Raw genomic sequence first — 20893 nt, 5'->3', positions numbered from 1 at the left:
TTTAAGCAAAATGTCAATTATTTTTAAAAAAATAAAAAATATAGATATTTTATTAATTATAAATGTTTCATATAGATATGAATATAATTGCTACACAATTGATAAATTAGTTTATAAGTAAATTTTTTGATTATTTGAGGATTTGATCAAGAAGTATATTAGCTTATTATTTCAATTGTTTTAGCTAACCAAAAAATAATAGTATCTATTCTTTCAATTGTTTGAATAAAACTAAACAAAACAAAAGTAAATTCATTATTTTAAAGAAGTAAAAGGCTATAGAATTTTAATTGTTTGAACAAAATAAAACATGAAAATAGTAAACAAATTGTATTTACAAAACAAAACATAAAAAAAATTGAAATAAGTAAAATGATATAGAAACAAGGTATAGAAATCAAAACAAAAACAAAAAGAATTGAGATAAAAAAAGGTATAGAAATCAAAACAAAAATAACTTAGGTAAAGCAATTGGGAGGATTCAAACTCAGAACTTAGGCGTCGAAAATGAGGAGCACAACCACTTGACCAAAGGCCGGTTCTTATAAAAGTTCCTCAATACATGGTACTCCCTCCGTTCCAAGATAATCGACTCACTTCTTTTTTGCCCCCTTTTGGAAAAATGATATAAAATAGTTAGAGTGGAGAGAGAGTAAAGTAAGAGAGAGAATTATGTAGAGGAGAGTCTTCCCTACATAATTCTTACTCTTACTTTACTTTTTCTCCACTTCAACTAGTTTATATTATTTTTCCAAAACGAGTGCGAAAAAGAAGCGAGTCGTTTATCTTGAGACGAAGGGAGTATTAATACTCTTTTATGGGATACAGCTGTACCCCTTGTTCCAAGGTGGATACGGCACTGGTGAGCACCAAGACACGGTGTTGCTACGTAAAGTTTTCTCGCTAAAGCCCGTGTTTGTGTGTGGGACTTTTGGTGTTGGAGCACGTATCTGTTTCTACATTGACTTTGAAAATCATAAAAATAAAAATGTGTGGCAAAGATTGTGAGGTAGAGAGATTTTTGACAAAAATCCAAAACGCAAAGTTCGAAAAATTCCACGAAAAGTCAGACAACCCGAAAAATTGAAAGAAAAAGATGTGAAAATGAAAATCCGGGAGGCTTTGTTATTATTCGATCAATCATATATTTAATTAATTAAATCCCGAAAACAAGTGATATTTGGAACTTATATTGTCACTGCCTTGATTTGTACGCACAAGTAATATATTCAATATTCCGATCCTAAATAAAATAGAATAAACCCACATTAATAGTAATTATAAACTGGCAATTCGCATTAAATTAATCAAACATGTTCCCGAACAGGCTACAATTATAACAATATAGTATATAAATATTCCTAAACAAAATAGTAGTAACAGTTTATTTGAAAGCGGAGTAAGTTCTACCTAAATTTCTTAATTTATAATGCGAAAAGTAGGCCGCAATGATTTGACAATAACAAATTGGATTATTTGCCCACTAATTAAAAATTTTGGACATGATTACAAATCGACTCTTCTTGAAGCAATCCCACTATATCATGCACAGTTGTGGCTATTTCATTCACCGTAGTTAGCTGGCATTCAATCTCCACCTGCAATTAAGTTACACATAGTTAAATCAAAGTAAATAAACAATTAAATGATTGAGACATGTATAATGATTTAGTTGTTCTAGATTTCAATTATAAACCTTGTTAATTAATTTCCGTGACTAAGATTGATTCCATTTACACTCTACTATGTCATGTGTGAGCATGACACATGAATTTGTTCTATCTAAATTCATTTAGTTATATTAACAAATAATATAACAAGGACAAAATTGTAACTTTTGCACGCACCTTAACACTGAAACAGTATAGCACCGATTGATCAACTGTGGTGATATTAAGATGGAGAATTGTTAGGCCAATTGACTGAAATCCAGCCACTAATTTAAGTAGTTGCTTCGGCTGTTTCTTTGTGGATAGCTTGATGTTTGCATGACTCTCCACCATCATCACCTCGATGTCGGCGACGCTCGATCCGCGCACCGCCACCGTGTCCACGGAGGAGGACGTGGTCGGATGAGTTGAGTATTGTGGGAAAGTGAAGAAGTTGGAGAATAGGTTTTGGTTAGGCTGTTGTTGATTTGCTGGATTATTTGCTTCTAGAAATTGTTGGAGTTGTTCGAGTTCCTTCACAAAATTTATTGCGCCCCCAACTATGGAAGCTTGATCACCCTGTATTTATCATTTAAAGAGATTAGATGATCAAGATTTAAAAGATTAAATATAGTTTATGGTATGTAATTGAAGATATCGAAGATAATATCTAACTGAAGTAGTACATTAAGAAAACAAAAATTGAAGTAATAGATGATTTTAGTTTATGGTATGTAATTGAAGATATCGAAGATAATATCTAACTGAAGTAGTACATTAAGAAAACAAAAATTGAAGTAATAGATGATTTTAGTTAAGTGAAATAATTAGTTACTTTGTCGATGATAACTATATCATGAGTTCACCAGCTAATTGAAACTAAATGTTTGCAATTAAATGTCGTACACAAGTACATGGAGTATATATTAACGCCTAAAAGTTACATGCATACAAACATTAAAACAGCCATTTCAAATTAGGAATAATTGTCGAATAAATCACGAAAAATAGTCAAATTCAGGTTTATCTCATATTTTTCAAAACCGGATTAATGGATCACCAAGTTTCAAAATTTAGCAGTTATCCATACATCCATTGTTCGTTGAAACCTGCGTTGATATGACAACCAGATTTATTAACGTGAACAAAACAATGATGACACATAACGACGTTATGTGATTTTCCAAGAAAAGATGGTGGGATAATTGCGAAATCTGGTTTTCACATCATCACGGGTTTCATCAGAATAACTAACTATAGGACAATTGCGAAAATAGAGAGTATGATTTGTGCATACCCTTTGCGCATATGAAGGGGGCATTATGGAGCGAAGGACGGCGAGGTAGTCATTCATCTGCCTCCGGCGGTTCCTCTCCACCGCGATATGAGTCATCCTCTGGTTCTCCATCTGCTCCTTGTCCTTCGTCAGCCTCACCCGCCGTCTCTTGCGCCGGCACTTCCCACTCTCCGGCCAATATCCTCCATCATAAATATCAACAGTTTGAGGGTTTGGTTTCTCTTCTTCACACGGCGCCGCGCCGAACCCGTAAATAAACGGATCTTGCTCAACAATATTGACAGCCTCTAGTGCCATCTCTCTCTCTTTTTCTATGTAGGTGGTAAATAGTAGGAATTAAGGCAAGGGAGAATGAAGTAGGTCATCATGGATTTAAAGGGTTGGGATTATTACAAAATAAAAACAAGTTGCATCAATCACACGTGAGGCTTTGTCTTGTATGTGTAGTGGCATCTAATTCTAATATAGATAGACAGTCAGAGAGAGATTATATGCATTATTATGACTGGTCACAAGTGGAATATAAAATATTGAGGCTTGAATGCGGTGGAGACCTTAGTGAATGATTAATCATTGGAGTGTTAATTTTCTAATTGGTATATATGCTATTTATTCTTGTAATTATACAATATAAGAAAATATTGCAGCATAGATCTTCATGATTGAAGAACTAAGAATGATTCTCCATAGTCACAATATATAAGAATTCTCAATGAAACCCTACCCAAATTAGTACTAATATTTATCACCACAACATATTCTCCGGGGCCTACAATGATACTAGCGCATTTTGGCACATTGAAGGGTTTTGGTTGTCATCTTCTGCTTAAAAAGAAATGTCAAATTATTTTGAATGTAAATAAAATAGAGGATGCATAAAAAAAGAGAAACAGAAAGTCGAAGTCGGTCAGAAAAAAATATGGATGTGTGTGGAAGGAATCCTGTGACAAAACAAACAGACTCAAACAAATTAAACTCAAATCTGCAAAACCTATTTCATGTACATTAATATTATATGGTGAACACACCAATAGCAGTTTCCAAAGACTCCGTCGTCTAAGTTTTTTTTTTGCTGTTTATATAAACAATTATTTTATTTTATTCAACACTTTTCTTGAATTCTAAAAACTTGTTTGGAGCAGACCAAGATTTGAATAAAAACATTCTTTCATGGAATGGATTATTCCCATACTATGAAATGTGATAGTCCTGCCATTCTTGCATGTGCTTAGGAATCATTTTTACGAGATCTAGATTCTCGAATATATTCTCTCTTGCAGTACTAGATTTTGATGATCAAAGCTCAAAAAATATAAACTGCCTCTATATATATACAAATGGCGGTTTTTTATATTAATAAATGAATATAAATTTCAAGGCCGCATCACAATAGACTCGAACTCGAGAACTTTGGCATAACCACACTACCACTAGGCCAACAAACGCAACACATACTACGCTAGTTTTTATTTTTTATTTTCTACTTCAGTTTCCTACTTTTTATGATGGAATAGTAAGGATGATTTGTTTCTTGAATAGGCCTACATCACATATGCAACAAGTGTGTGTGCGATTTAATTGATTTTGCAGATGCTTGATTTATAAATTATAATTGATCTGGTTTTATCTCGTATTTTAATGGTTATGAACTTGTGATTATTTCCGAAGTTACATAAATTAACCATAAGAATTGGTACTAATAATTAAAGGTTTTCATAATAAAAAAACGATTACGATTATTTTAAGCCCTAAACTTTACCAAATAATGATAGATGTACGTAACTTTTATATGTACATAATATCCTTAAATTTTTAAATTAAATTTAATTCAATTAAAAAATAGTTTTGTTATTTATTGATTATATGTAGCAATAAGAAAAAAGTGATACAAGAATTTTATGTCAAATCGTAACATCATTTCGAGTTTGACTCAAATTAATTATACAATATTTAGTAAGAAAATACTTTTTTTCTTAAATATACACATATTTAAGTTCAAATTTCAACTTTTTTTCAAAGTGTTGCAAAATGATTAGTATGGAATTTATTTTAAATCAACTAATGTTTATAATCAATTTTTAATGTAAAATGTTAAATTTTTTTGGATAATACCTATAATTTGCGATCCTATTGTTCGGCATTGTCAGACATATCCGTGCCAAATATGCACATACATTTAATTGTTTTATAATAAATAAAACTAATATTTTAATGATAATTTAACAATTAGAAAATACATGTATGCCACAGCAGGAGATCCAAACCCGCAAGAACTCGAATGTAAATAGTATCGGACTATCGGTGGACGGGTAAAAATAATTAAGATTTGACCGGTCCTCAAGTGCTCCTTTTGTGGCTAGAAAAGTGTAGCACCTTTTTTGGTTCACGGGTAAAACATTACTATTGATCTTGCGTTATTCCCTTTCCTGTTTCCCATTTTTATTTTGTATAGTTTATGTATATATAGGTCAAAAGGAATAAAGGATCAAATATAAATTCTTTTGCGTACAAATTAAACATGCATGCATAGAAATGTGTACCTATTTTTAAAAGTTCTAAGAAAAAAGAAGATAATATATACGTAATACGTGTACTTATCACAATAATTGAGAAAAAAAATTTCATTTACATAATTTTTAAAATAATGAAATCTTTGTTTTAATTAAAATTTTCAATTTACATAATCACTCTCCAGGCTAATTAAGAAAGAGATTGCCATTAATATTTCCTTAATAGAAAAATATAAAACATTAACTGAAATACATATTGGGAATAAACATCAATATTATATTTATTAATCCCAAAAAATTGAACATAGTTCATAACACTTCGGGAATTGACGCTAAATTGATCTAACAAACAAAAGAAAATTTTAATTACTTCCATTTTCGGTAATATATTTACTTAATAACGTTTTGATGACAAAAAAGATTTTATTATTAGTACTGTAGTACTTATTAAATAGATTGGATTATTCCAAAAAAAAAAAGGTTAGATTATATATTATATTATGGTGAAAGACATAATTGTATATGTACAATCATGATTTTATATTACTAAGTATTTAGTACTACTATCTTCATCTTTTAATAACACATTTTGAAATTACACATGTTTTAAAAGATGAGGTTTGCCGTATGAATGGTGAAGTTTTTAACAAAAAAAATATATTTAGTGTATGGTCGAAGATAGTTTTGTAAATCCTAGATTTCACATTTATTATTTTTATCAAATAGATTTCATATTTATTATTTAACTTGAGTTTTATTATATTCACTACAAAAAAATAATATACTAACAATTTTTATTTAACCCACTGCAACCGCTGGGAAAACGCGGCGCACGATTTTGACGTACTTTCTCTCCAAGATTTACCATACTTAGCCACTTTTTGCCTTAATTGATGCTGCTCGAAAATATGGCTATAAATAGCCCCTCAAACCTTTCAAAAAGACATCTTCTTTCTGCTACATAATTCCAGAGCATATATTTTGAGAGTTCATCTTTGTCAATCAAAGTACAAGGGTTTGAAAAAGGAATCAAGAGAAGATCAAGACTACAAGCATTCAACCTTTGGGTTTTATTGTTTTAGTTATTATGTTCCTTTCATTTTCCCTACAAACTATGTTTTTAACTTATTTTATCATGTGTGACTAAACTCATAAAGTTCTAGGGATGTGTTAGTAACGACTTTGGTTATACAATTCCTTTGCTATTTAATATCCGTTCTGTTCTTACTTCGTTTCTTTTCTAAGTGTTGGATAATTGCTTCACATTTGAGTGACACATTCTGTGATGATGTAATATAACTTGCTATATAATCGTGAGAGGAGGTTGGCGAGTTAGATCTGCTTAGTAGACACTACAATTAGCTCCCCTTAAAACGACACTGTTAATTGAGAGTGAGGACTTTTCAAGGGTCTTAGGAGCTTTTAGGAATTACGGTAGGATTGACAACCCTAGTGTTAGTAATCAACGTTTGTATCACATGAGCATAACTTACGCGACTCGTCCTACTGAAGTAAGAACTGTGTTAGGGTATTGTAGTTGGAATTTGTATAACCGTAACTGTGAACGCACATCCCTAAAATTCCCTTATCTCATATATTTGTTTATGTGTTTTATCTGCAAAAGTTGTTTCATTCCGCTTTTTACTTTCAAAAAATCAATTTTCTCTCAGTTTTCCAAATAGTGAAAGAAGCTTAGTAGATGATAGACAATTTGTGTCTGTTTTCCCTGTGTTCGATATCCGGTACTGACCTTTAGCTATACTATTCTTACCATGTATACTTGCAGGTATTTTTACTTCTAATAAAAAGTGCATCAAGTTTTTGACGCCATTGCAGGGGATAACATTCACAACGTGATTGATATCTTCAAAAGGATTATTTTGTTAATTTGGATTTTAATTGCTTTCTGTTTTTAATTTTTATTTTTGTTTCTGTCTTTTTGAGGTTGTGTATGCGAACGCGTACTGGGAAGAACATCTTAGAGCCACTCGATCTCGAACATGGAAAGACCCGTAGGAGAATAAGAAGTGACCGAAACACAATGGAGGACGAAACTAGAGTTGAGTTGGAGAAACTGCAGATCTTAGTGAAGCAATTGACGGATGAGAAGAATGCCCGCGGGGAACAAGAAATGAAAAATAAGGAGATAGTACCCGTGATGCATATGTTTAATCACGGGAACATGATTACTTTTCCTGAAGGCCCTCGTATTTGGAACTGCGAATGCCCCTTATACGAAGGGTTGAGTAGTATTCTTTTGCAGGCAGGGCTACAGAAGATGGCAACCGCAACCTCTCTAAGTTCGTGGAGATTGCGAACACTCTGAAATTGAATGGTGTCTACGACGATGCCATTAGGGTAAGACTCTTCCCGTTCTCTTTGATTGATTCTGCTAAAGAATGGTTTGAGTGTTTGCCCACAGAGCAAGTCTACGTGTGGAATGATATAGTGACATCTTTCCTCGATAAGTACTATCCGCCGGGCACGATCCTAAAGCTCAAGAGCGAGATCTTTCAATTTATGCAAGGCCATGACGAGCCCCTTTACGAGGCTGTTGCTCGCTTCAAAGGCATCCTCCGTAAATTCCCCAACCACGACTTCACCGTTGACCTTCAGGTAGGCATACTTTATAATGGATTTAATGAAAAATTTTGTGCTATGTTTGATTCAGGGGCAAACGGATGATTTTTGCGGAAGAGTGGACCGGATGCCATGGCAGTAATAGAGGAGTTCGCCACCAATAATAAGGAGTGGTCGAAAGAAAGACACAACTCGAGAAGGGTAGCAGCCATCGAAGAGGCCTAAGAGAGTTTATTTTCTTAGGAATTGGCAGAGATTAGAGTCGGGGTAGGCCAAATGGACACATCGAGAAGAGAGGATACAGTTACACCGACCTCCGCCATTGCGGTCACCAAACCCGACACTCCTCCTGCTCTTACTGAGGGCGTCAATTATGTCCAACAAGGAGGCAGTCCCAATAGGCCTTATAACAACAATTATCGCCCTGGTCAGGGGTTAGTAATTTCAATAATTACAACGGGAACCGTCCTCATCCTAACGTTTCATATTCTAAAAATAATTTCTTGCAACCCCGTGCAGCATTTAATGTGAGCAAGGGTGGGGTAGTTGAGCCGATCAAGAAGGAAGAGAAGTACGACCAAGGGATAATGAAAATATTGGAAGTGCTAGTGCAAGATAGGAAGACCAATGATACCAAGATTGGAGTCGTTGAAGCAAGATTGAACAACCTTGAGGCCGGAATTAACACCATTGCCACCGCCGTCACCAACATTAAAAATCAAATGGACCAAGTCAAACAAAAGATAGAGGAGGACAAGGCAAAGACAGCAACACGAGTGGTCGACATCAACAAGAAGTGGGTTGTGAAGCAAAAAAAGGATGAAGTCAGCACCTCTGGAACGAATTTTGGGGTCTGTCCGACGCCCAGCGGACCACTGCACACGCCGCAACGGGCCGCTGCCGATGAGGCAGAAGCACCCACCAAACAGGAACTCGTGCGGCTCAATAGGATTGTACTCCCTTTCCAGCCAAAGAGGAAGTTCAAGCTTGAAGAGCAATTCAGGCACTTCCCAAATATGTTCTGCAAAGTACATACTAACATCCCTTTTGTTGACTCTTTCCAAGAAATTCTTAGATATGCTAAGGTACTAAGGGAAGCCGTGACGAAGAAGAAAAAGCTTACAAAGGCCGACCTAAAGTTGCCTCTTCACTGCAGTGAGATCATTCAAAAGGTGAGGGCCGTGAAGCAAAGACATCATTAGGTGCTCTATTGGAAATGGCAAGGTGGACAAAGCCCTTTGCGATCTAGGAGCAAGTGTGAACATCATGCCACTAAAGTACTATGCTAAACATCGGGCAACTCAAAACATCAGATGTGATCATAAGGTTGAACGATAACACCGCAATCAAAACAGTGGGTATGATCGAGGATGTGTTGGTAAAGGTAGATGACTTTATTTTCCCTGCCGACTTCATTATACCTGATATGAAAGTAGATAAAAATGTACCTCTAATCTTGGGCAGAGATTTTCTAGCCACTTGCAAAACTCTTATTGATGTAGGTAAAGGCGAGATCACGATAAGTGACAACTACAGTAGATCCACCTACCGAATCGAGAGTGCAATGCTTAAGTACGAAGAGACACAAAAAGTCAAAATGGAGCACGAATGCAGGGTGGTCATGATGAGCGACAAATCTAAGCCTTATAGACCATTAGAAGGGGAAGATCTTTCTCAATCTTCTACTTTTATCATTAATCCTTTACCACAAGTTCCCAAAAAAATAAGCCTAAGCTAACCAAGACTCCTTTTCAGGAAAGAACCAAGAGGAAAAAAAAGCGTCAACATCTAGTCGACTCCGAGGTTTACGTGATCAAAACCTCGAATGGGAAATACAAGTGGCGGAAAAAGATTTGCAACAAATTGGTCCCATTCACGGTATTTAGCACAAGATTCGTTGAACCCCCCACCTAGTTGGGTCACTTCATGTCGAGCCAAAGACTTAAAATAAAAGCGCTTGTTAGGAAGCAACCCAACTCATTTTCTTTTTCTTTATTTTCATTATTTTCATTTTTTCCTTATTTTTCGTGCTCTTTCCACATAAAAAAAATTATAAAAATTTAATCCACAGTGGCTGCTACACAATCCATAGCGGTCCCTGTCCATTTTACACGTGTGCAGGAACAGGTCGGGCCCTAGGGTAGGCTGCAACGGTCGATGTGCTGGCCGCAACAGCCCAGTGGAGACGCGCAGCGGTCGCTGCACGAGAGTCAGTAGCACGAACTACCTATTAAAATGTATGTTTTCTCATTCTTTTCTCCACCATCTTCTTCAATTCTTCCTTGCACACGACCCCCACTCCAATATGTCAACAAATTCACACACACACACACACACACACTCTCTCTCTCTCTGTCTCTCTCATTCATCCTTTGCAATCCACTTTTTCAAGCTTTCATCATCCAATTCTCTCCGACACAAGGTATGAATCCTACTCTTAATTTCTGAGTTTTGATTGAATTCTTTTAGGCTGTGTTTGGTACACGGAATTGGAGGTGTGGAATTGGAATTGAATCCTTCAATTTCAAATCCAGTGTTTGGTATTATAAAAATTCATGGATTTGGAATTGAATTCCAATAGCAAATCCTCCAATTCCACAATTTGAATTCCATATCAAAAGTAGTGGAATTCCAAATATTCACACACACACACACATACTACACATGTTTCACACAGTACACATATTTCACACATTTCATACACTCCACACAATACACACATTTCACACACTACACACACTACACACATTTCACATTTTTCTCACATTTCACACACTACACACACTCACACATTTCACACACTACACAATTTCACACATTTCACACACTACACACATTTCACACACTTCACAAATTCACACATTTCACACACTATACAATTTCACACACTACACAAATTTCACATTTTTCACACACTACACACATTTCACACAGTACACAGACTACACACATTTCACATGTTTCATACACTTCACACACTACACACAATTTCACATATTTCACACACTACACATACTTCACATAGTTTACACACTACACACACTTCACACACTACACACACCACACATTTGAACTGTGTGAAGTGTATGTAGTGTGTGAAATGTGTGAAATATGCGTAGTGTATGTAGTATGTGTAGAGTGTGACGTGTGTGTAGTGTGTACCGTGTGTAGTGTGTGAAGTGTGTGAAATGTGCGAAGTGTGTGAAATATGTGAAGTGTGTCTAGTGTGTGAAATATGTGAAATATGAGAAATGTGTGTAGTTGATGCACTTTTTATTAGAGCTATAAATACCTACAAGTATACAGAGTAGGAATAGTATAGCTAAAGGTCAGTACCGGATATCAATCACGGGGAAAACAATCACAGACTAGCTACCCTCTGCTAAAACTCAATTACTATTTGAAAAAATAAAAGATTTGAAGAATTTTTTAAAACAAAGAACAATTTGAAAGCAAATAAACAACTAATTGCAAATAAATCACGGAGATAAAAAGTATAAAAATAAGGAAATTCTAGGGATGTGCGTTCATAGTTATGGTTATACAAATTCCAACTACAATACCCTAGCACAATTCTTACTTTGATAGAACGAGTCACCTAGTTTATGCTCATGCGATGCAAACGTTGGTTACAAACATTAGGGGTGTCAATCCTAAATACGTAACTCCTAAAAGCTCCTAAGACCCTTGAAAAGTCATCACTCTCAATTAACAGTGCCGTTTTAAAGGAAGCTAATTGTAGTGTATATTAAGTGGATCTAACTCGCTAACCTCCTCTCACGATTACGTAGCAAGTTATATTAATTCATCACAGAATGTGTCACTCAAACGTGAAGCATTATCCAACAACTTAAGGAAGAAACAAATTAAGAACAAAATGGATAATAAATAGAAAATGAATTGTATAACCAAAGTCGTTACTAACACATCCCTAGAATCCTATGAATTTAGTTACACATAGTAGAATAATCTAAAAACATAGATTGAAGGGAAAACAATTGGAACATAAAACTAAAGAAAATAAAACCTAAGGGTTGAATCCTTGTAGCTTTAAAGCTCTTGAATCCTTCTTCAACTCCTTGCACAATGAAGCACTCTAACTTTTAATCTCTAGAAAATATGTTGCAAAAAGAGGATCCTTTTGATGAAGCTTGAGGTGCTATTTATAGTGGAGAAATCACCTATTCTCAAATAAGGAAAAGGGTTACAAAATATGGTAAATCTTGGAGAAAAATTAGGGCAAATCTGCTCGCCGCTCTTTTGTGGCGGACCGCCGCACCTTGGCCAGCGGTCCCCATGCATTGATGCGAGGCTTCTGACTCTTGGGTGGCGGTCGCCACGCATTGCCCGGCGGTCGCTGGGCGTGTCTTCATTCTATGCACAAATTTTCCAAAACGGACCGCTACAGATATGGCGGTCGCCGGTAATGTTGCGGCGGTCGCTGGTCGCTCCCAGAAACTCTAGATTTCCTACTTCGCGTTTTGACTCCCAAATATGCACATTTCTCACAAAACATGTCAAAATACCAAAATGTATAAAATATGCAAATAATGGACATGTAATGCAACTTTGACATTCAAAATGGACCAAATAATGACCTTAAAATCGTGCAAAATCCGAACGTATCAGTAAAGTAAGCACTGTGTGTATAGTTATCAAACATGTCTATTCAATTTTATATCAATTCTCATTTTACCAAACATAGGATTTGGAATTGAATTATAATTCAATTCCTTCCAATTCAATTCCATAGAATTCCAATTCCGTGTATCAAACGGAGCCTCAAGGATTTTGCTATTTCTTGATGAATTATTCGGATGAAAAAGCATGTTTTAGGATGGGGGATGATTGTGATGATGTTTTTATTTGAGATTCATGGTAGAAATCTTAGGGTGGTGAATTGTTGATTTTTGTTGGTGATTTTCCCTCTTGTTCTTTGTTGATTATACATTTCAATCATATTCATAGCATTGTGAGGCTATTATTACTTCCATGAATTGTGATACATGAGTAGATTACAGAGATTGTTGTTTTGTATTGATTATGTTGATACGTCTCTGCATGGGAGATTAATTCACGTTGGAGGATGGATTATTGTTGTTCTAAATTGTTGATATTGTTTTACATGTTCACATGCTACGATTTAGAATGCTTATTTGTTACAAACTTGCACACCCTTCTTGATTATTGTTTGAGGTATGTTTTGTTGGGTGCAAGTTTGGGGGAACCTTTATTTGTCTATTGTTTGATGATGCTCTATTAAGAGCTTGATTTTCTTTTATAGGAAAATGACAACAAGAGAAAAGTCTGAGAATGCGAAGAGCTACGAAGTTAGCCTTCTCACCGATGACCACAAACCAATGTGGTAGAGAGTCTTGACTAGAGACACGGTGCCTTCACGGTAACCACATGAGTTACCCTTCACTACTTTGGGGATACTAGAAGATTTTTGGCCGTTGTGCAACATCGAGGAGGGGAACGGCCTCATCCACATGTTCCAAGGAAGATGGCCATCATATAGGAGACTCACTCTTGAGTTCCTTATCACACTAAAGGTGCACAAAAACCACTGTTCCCACATCCCCGAGAGGATCGATTTCTGCCTTGGCAACCACAACCACACATTCTCCATGGAGGATCTTTACAAGGTGTTCCACTGCTTCAACCCTACTCCAGGTGAAGAAGTTGAGCATGACTACTCCGATATTTGGGGAGCAATGACCGTGGAAGGGGAAGAATTAATCTCGTCCTACCCCAAGTCTTCTTCCATCCGCAACCCCGTCTTGAGGTACCTCCACCGAGCTATGACCCAATCGATGTTTGCTCAGATTGACGGTGGAGGAGTGTCCCAAACCGAGCTTGACGTGATTTGGTGTCTTCTCACCAAGAAGGGGATCAACTTTGGGATCCTTTTCACTACCTACGTTGACCGCATCTCCAAGAAGGACGGAAGTGCAATTTGTTGCAGGAGGTTGATCACGTCGATTGCCGAACATATTGTGATCCCGACTACGGACTTCACCGGGAATATGAGGGAGATGTTCGTCACTTATGAGGTGCTCTTCTCGGTTGGGCTTTTAAAGACCGATTCTAGTGGTCAAGTGTTCTTCCTCCAAGTAGAGCGGAATCATTTAATCGTTCTTATTCCATACTTGACCAAGGTCGACACGTGGGACAACCAAGTCACGTGGAAGCTCGACACTCCCGCCCACCGAAGAGCCATTGAAGCAAACCCCATTCAAGGGGAGTTTAGAAAGAGGAACATCCCGTTGCACATCCCCACGTTTAACCCCGAGGAGGACTCCGTCTTTGATGCTATTGATCAATATCATGAAGGCGATGGGAATTCACATGCTCATGGGAGTGGGGCACCGCAACATCACAAAGAAGAAGAAGACGTAGAGGGCCACCGCAACTGCGATCGAGCCAACCGCCATTGCAGAAGGCTAAACACCAATCAGGAATTCGAAGACAACACCTTCGCCCGCTTAGGAGAGATGTTCTGCTATATGCAAAATATGTCCAACACTTGGGACAACCGTTGGGCGGAGAACCAACAAGAGAATGCTTTCAACCGTCAAGGTTAAATGGCTCAAGGTGATTGGCAGATGGCGGAACAAGATTTTTGAGAGACTCAAAGGCTAGCGGATGTTAATCAACGTCAACAAATCGCCGAGACTCAAGAGAAGCGCCAAACAATGAGCAACGACATTGCCTATCTCATTGGCGCCTTCGACGACCTAAACACTCGCTTCCCTCCTCCTCAAGAATGAATTTTGAAGAAGTCAAGCTCATGACTTTAAATGAGCATTTGTATCATATTTTAGTTACTTTTTGTTTGGAAGATAATTTTTATTTTTATGTTTGAACAGTTTTTCCTTAAGGTTTTAAGTAGTTTTTGTGTTTAATTTCGTTTTTGTGTTGATTGAAATTTTTCACAGGTTCTGGACTCCTCCCAGCAACCGTTGTGGCACGCGCAGCGGTCCGCTGGCTACTCACTAGAACGGTTCTGACCTTTCCCAGCTACCGCTGGAGATCTACAACTGCCCGCTGGCCTTTCACCGCACTCCAGCCGTAATTTTTTGAATTTTTGCCCCGTCCAGCCTCTACGCTATAAATTTTAAGATATGTTTCATGTTTTCGTAGTTTACTCACGTCCCTACCGAATCTACAAACTTATTTTACACTTTGTTGTAAATAAGTTTGGGGGGATGAAGTGGTGGACCGTGAGTTTAGTTTTTTTTAGTTTAAGTTTTTGTTTTTGTTTTTAAAATCCTGAAGGTGAATCCATGTCATAAACATAGCATGAAGAACTTAGAAACACGCATGTTTAGAGACACGTTAGACCGAGTTGCCAATGATATGAAGTTCTTTTCATCTTTGATTAAGTATGGCTTGACGTTTTGATATGATGGTTTGATGAAAAGGTGAGGAATTAGTGAATTGCTTGTTCGCCTAGAATCATGCTTATACCTTGTGAGATTTGAGCCTTAAATTCTTTCTTGTGTGATTTATCTGCATGCATGTATATGTTTCTAGAACTTACTGCTAGTCTGCGAAAATTATAAAAAGTAGTGTGCTTGAATGGAGAAAAGTACAAGTTGTGAAATAGGAAAAAATGCAAAAGTGTGCTTGATCTAGAAAGGATGCTTATGAAAAAAAAGGGTTGTGAAAAAAAAAGAAGATCAAAAAAAGAAGATCAAAGGTTTGGGAAATTGAGTTGAAGGAGAAAAATAAGTGTTAAAAGTGTCTTGAGTTATTAGAAAAGTAGTCAATTTTACTCTACTTGTGATATTTTATTTTTGAGTCACTTTTTAGCCAAATATTCCTCACCTACTAAAAAGCCTACATTACAACAAAAAATAAAGACCTTTTGGACTTTTGATGCTTAATCACATCAAGTAGATGAGGGATTAGACTTTGAGCAAGCCTATGGTAAACTTTGCATGATGCATGATTTGAGTGCTATAATTTAAGTTGAGACAGTGATACGCTTGGATTTTGCATTGTTTTAAGACCGTCTTTTAGTTTATTTTGAGTGTCAAAGTTTCATTACACGTCCTTTAATTGCATATTTTGTCTATTTTGGTATTTTGACGTGTTTTGTGGAAAATGTGCATATTTGAGCCTAAAAAGATAGCTAAAAGTCGAAGATGGAAATCTGGAGATTTCGAGATGTCCAGCGGTCCGCTGCAACCGAGCCAGCGACCGTTGGCAGCCACCGACCGCTGAGCCAGTAGCGGTCCACTCCGAGAAAGTTGTGCTGAAAAGATGAACACGCCCAGCGACCGCTAGGGTGTGCGCAGCGACCGCTCCAAGCGATCCAGAAGCTACGGGATGATTGCCATCGACCGCTGTTCGAGAGGTAGAAGCTACGGATCAAACCACAGCGACCGCTAGCCAAGGTGCAGCAGCCTGCTGGGAAAACGCGGCGCACGATTTACCATACATAGCCTTTTTTGCCTTAATTGATGCCGCTTGAAAGTATGGCTATAAATACCCCCTCAAACCTCTTCAAAGAGACATCTTCTTTCTGCTACATAATTCTAGAGCATATATTTTGAGAGTTCATCTTTGTCAATCAAAGTGCAAGAGTTTGAAGAAGGAATCAAGAGAAGATCAAGGCTATAAGGTTTCAACATTTGGGTTTTATTGCTTTAGTTCTTATGTTCCCTTTATTTTCCCTACAAACTATGTTTTTTTGCTTATTCTATCATGTGTAACTAAACTCATAGAATTCTAGGGATGTGTTAGTAACGACTTTGGTTATACAATTCCTTTGCTATTTAATATCCGTTTTGTTCTTACTTCGTTTCTTTTCTAAGTATTGGATAATTGCTTAACGTTTGAGTGACACATTCCGTGATGATGTAATATAACTTGCTACATAATCGTGAGAGGAGGTTGGCGAGTTAGATCTGCTTAGTAGACACTACAATTAGCTTCCCTTAAAACGACACTGTTAATTGAGAGTGGGGAATTTTCAAGGGTCTTAAGAGCTTCTAGGAGTTACGGATCTAGGATTGACAACCCTAGTGTTAGTAATCTACGTTTGTATCGCATGAGCATAACTTAGGCTACTCGTCCTACTGAAGTAAGAATTGTGCTAGGGTATTATAGTTGGAATTTGTATAATCATAACTTTGAACGCACATCCCTGGAATTCCCTTATCTCATATATTTTCAACTGTGTTTTATCTGCAAAAGTTGTTTCATTCCGCTTTTTATTTTCAAAAATTCAATTTTCTCTCGGTTTTCCAAATAGTGGAAGAAGCTTAGTATAGGATAGACAATTTGTGTCTGTTTTCCCTGCGTTTGATATCCGGTACTGATCTTTAGCTATACTATTTTTACCATGTATACTTGCAGATATTTTTAAAAATTATTCAGGTTTGCAGAATTTGAAGAACCGTAACCGCCGGAACCGTCGGCGGCGGTTTGAACCGGGACCGGAACCGCCCGAACCGTCGGGCCGGTTCAGGTTTGCAGAATTTGAAGAACCGTAACCGGCGGTTCCGAACCGCAGGTCACGCCGGAACCGCCGGTTCGGCGGTTCCCGACACCTCCCGACACCTTTTCAGGCCTACTTCCTAGCCTTTTCAGAAACCGCTCCCACGGCCGCCGGTTTGGGCAGAAACCGTTGACGGAAACCGCCGGTTTCGGCTGAAAAACCGCCGGTTCCGGCGGTAAACCGGTTGTTCCAACGGCTTTTTTAAAAATTTGAATTTTGAATTTGATGAAAAACCGCCGGTTCCAACCGAAAACCGGCGGTTCCGGCGGTAAACCGGCGGTTCGGCCGTTTTTTTTCAAATATTAATTTTTTTTTAATCACAATTTTTCCCTATAAATACCCCCCTCCTCTTCATTTCAACACACCACATTCTTGTGTTAATAAGAATTTCTCTCTCAATCTCAATTTCTCTATTCTCCATCCTCATTCTCTCAAGTTGTTTACGTTATTTGCGCTCATACTTTACTCTCACGTTGTTCACGTTATCATCTTCACACAATCACACTACTCTCTATTATTCACTTTCAATTTCCATAAATATTTATATCATGTCTTCATCTCGTCGTGGTGGTGATCGGGGCAAGGGAATTGCCCAAGATCAAAGTCAAAGTGATACTCGTCGTCGACGTGCCCCTTCTAGAGCACAAGTTGCGGAGGAGGTGGGAAGGCTAGGCGCTCTTCGAGCTCAAGTAAGTTATAATATGTTTAAATTTTTTGTTAATTCATTTTTATTAAATTCATAATTTCATTTTTCAACATCTATGTGTCTATGTGTTTTATTTTTGTGTTAGTATTTTTACTTAGTTGTATAATTTTGTAGGAGGAAGAAGATCGAAATGCGGTCTTGTTACTTGCCCTCGCCGACGACGACCAACAAGAGGGGCATTCACATTCGGCTTCGCGTTTCGAGTACGATGTGAATCTATCGTCGGACAAGGCGATGATGGATCGCATCAATTCCCCCCTTCTAGCACCGGCCAAGTTGGCGACAATGATGAGGAGGAGGCCGATCCTCCTCCTTCCGCAGGACGACAAAAGAAAAAGATGCCTCCCAAGTTGAAATCCAAGATTTTCACCAAACATTTCAAGAAGGTCCCTGTGGTAATTTCAAATCCTAATGATCCGACCACTACCGTGGAGACAAGTGAGTTCAAAGCATATTGCAACTATTGCGATAAAGTCTATCCATTTATTATCGGTGGGGGATATGGTACTCTCCATCGCCATTTGAAGTCAAAACACCTCGTGGAATATGGGCATACTAAGTCCCAAAGCCAAATAAACTTCCTCGCCGGCTCATCGTCTCAAACAGGTACGCCGCTATTTAAATATGATCCGAAAAATGTTACCGATGCTATGGTAAGATGGGCGGCAATGAAACATTTGCTGTTCAATTTTTTTAATGACAAAAAAAATGAAGTTACTATGCAAACCGTTTTTAATATTGCTACAAAGAGAATTCCCCCCTCTATTGCTCAAAGATCTAACAACCGTCAGTTTTTTGACAAAAAACGAGAGGTTGGAAAATTCCTCTCCACCTTGGGGCACAAAGTTAATATTTGCTCCGATATGTGGACGGATTCATTCCAACGAAATTCTTACATGGGAATTTCATGTCATTTTATAGACAATAGTTGGTCTTTAAATAAACGTTTAATTGGTTTTAGACAATTTCCTTCCCCACACACCACACAAGCAATTGCATCTTTAATTATTCAAGTTTTGAATGAGTATGAGTTATGCAACAAGATATTTTCGGTTGGTTTTGATAACGCAACCGCTAACACCGCAAGTATAGCCGATTTAATTGCGGCTTGCTCCCCGGTGATAAGTGGTAAGTATTTTCACCAACGATGTATTTGTCATATTTTAAACTTATGTGTACAAGATGTTTTGTCTTTATGGCAAAGACATATTCAACCTATTACTACAGTTGTATCCTTGATCCACTGGAAGCCTCAAATTGGCAAGGCGTGGAAGAAGTATTGCCACTCGAAGAAAATAAGGTACACAACTTTTACTTTAGACGTGTCTACTAGATGGAACTCCACATATGATATGTTGCAATCTACATTGGAGCATATAGAATATTTAGTTGATTTTTATAGAACTTACCCTGTTGATGATTTATATCTAACATCTTCTTGTTGGGATCAAAGCATGAGCTTGTTTAAGTTATTCAAAGGTTTTCGAAATGCCACTATTGAGTTATCGGGTGTGTATTATTGCACATCCGTTCGTGTTTTAGAACATTGCATGATCATATCACTTGGTTTTAAAACTGCAATGAAAAATTCTACAAACAATCTTGAGTTAATGTGTGTTTTATATTATATGGTTGAAAAATGGCTAAAGTATTTCAACGAGATCCCCACGGTTTTTTTGCTTGCCAAAGTTTTGGATCCAAAGTGGAAACTAGTTGGTACTTTCAAAATTTTAGAATTTTATTACAACAATTTGGCTTCTATTGATCTTGAACCACTCTGAGCTTTGCAAACTGACGAGGACGACGACAACTACATAAACCTAGCCCAAACATTCCAAATAAACATCCCCCACCTCCCAAGCCTCCAAATAAGTTTTGAGTTCGACTTGCGGGCTCTCTTTCACGATTACGAAGCCAAGTACAACCGTACCCACCAAGTGAGACCTAGACCCCCCCCCCCCTCCAAACACATAACTTTGGCTTCTTCCAAGTTGATGACCCCAACGCCCAATCCCAATTGGCGGACCTATACGGCTTCAGCAGCGGAGGAAGGACGGCAAATTTGACAAGTGAGTTAGACTTATATTTTGACTCACACTTTTCATTCAATGAGGAAGAAGGAGGTCCCGTTCCCCAACAAATCGACGTCCTAGATTGGTGGGGATCACACGAGAAAGATTTTCCCATCCTTGCATCAATGGCCAAGGAGATCTTTTCGGTTCCGGCTTCCACTGTCGCCGTCGAGTCCGCCTTTAGTGTTGGAGGCAACGTCTTGGACGACAGAAGAAGTAGACTCACCGGGCAAAACATGGAAGCCACCATGTTACTTGATGATTGGTGCTCCGCCGAAATTAGAGACCAAGAACCGGATTGGAACAATCAAGTAGTACAACCCGACCAAGACTACTTCCCCGACGAAGAAGAGTAGCCGCGCCGCCAATTCCTCCGATCAAGCCAAATAGGTAAGCAAGGTAAGAGAACTACGTGGACTTTGATTCCAAAATGCAATTGAGCATTGAGGATACGTATGCATCTCAACTTAAATTTTAAATTTAAGTTGAGCTCGAGTCCTTTTCCTTTATTTTTTTTTCTCCCATTTGTTTCGAATATGTAATTTGTAAATTGTAATCAAGACTTTAG

General features: G+C 37.5%; 1 protein-coding gene across 1 annotated transcript; it reads right to left on the bottom strand.

The window, feature by feature from the left end:
• Nucleotides 1–1268: 1268 nt before the first annotated feature.
• On the bottom strand, nt 1269–3442 carry LOC121775136 (transcription factor bHLH96-like). Its single transcript, XM_042172119.1, has 3 exons — nt 2947–3442; nt 1848–2228; nt 1269–1598 (listed from the first exon to the last, which is right to left on the bottom strand). The coding sequence occupies exons 1-3, from the start codon at nt 3241–3243 to the stop codon at nt 1488–1490; spliced, it is 789 nt and encodes a 262-aa protein (XP_042028053.1). The 5' UTR covers nt 3244–3442; the 3' UTR covers nt 1269–1487.
• Between the last annotated feature and the right edge of the window lie 17451 nt (nt 3443–20893).

Source organism: Salvia splendens, chromosome 17, assembly GCF_004379255.2.
Source record: "Salvia splendens isolate huo1 chromosome 17, SspV2, whole genome shotgun sequence".
Taxonomy (NCBI): Eukaryota; Viridiplantae; Streptophyta; class Magnoliopsida; order Lamiales; family Lamiaceae; genus Salvia; species Salvia splendens.
The sequence above is the reverse complement of the archived record's forward strand: the minus strand, read 5'-3'. Positions and strand labels throughout refer to the sequence as shown.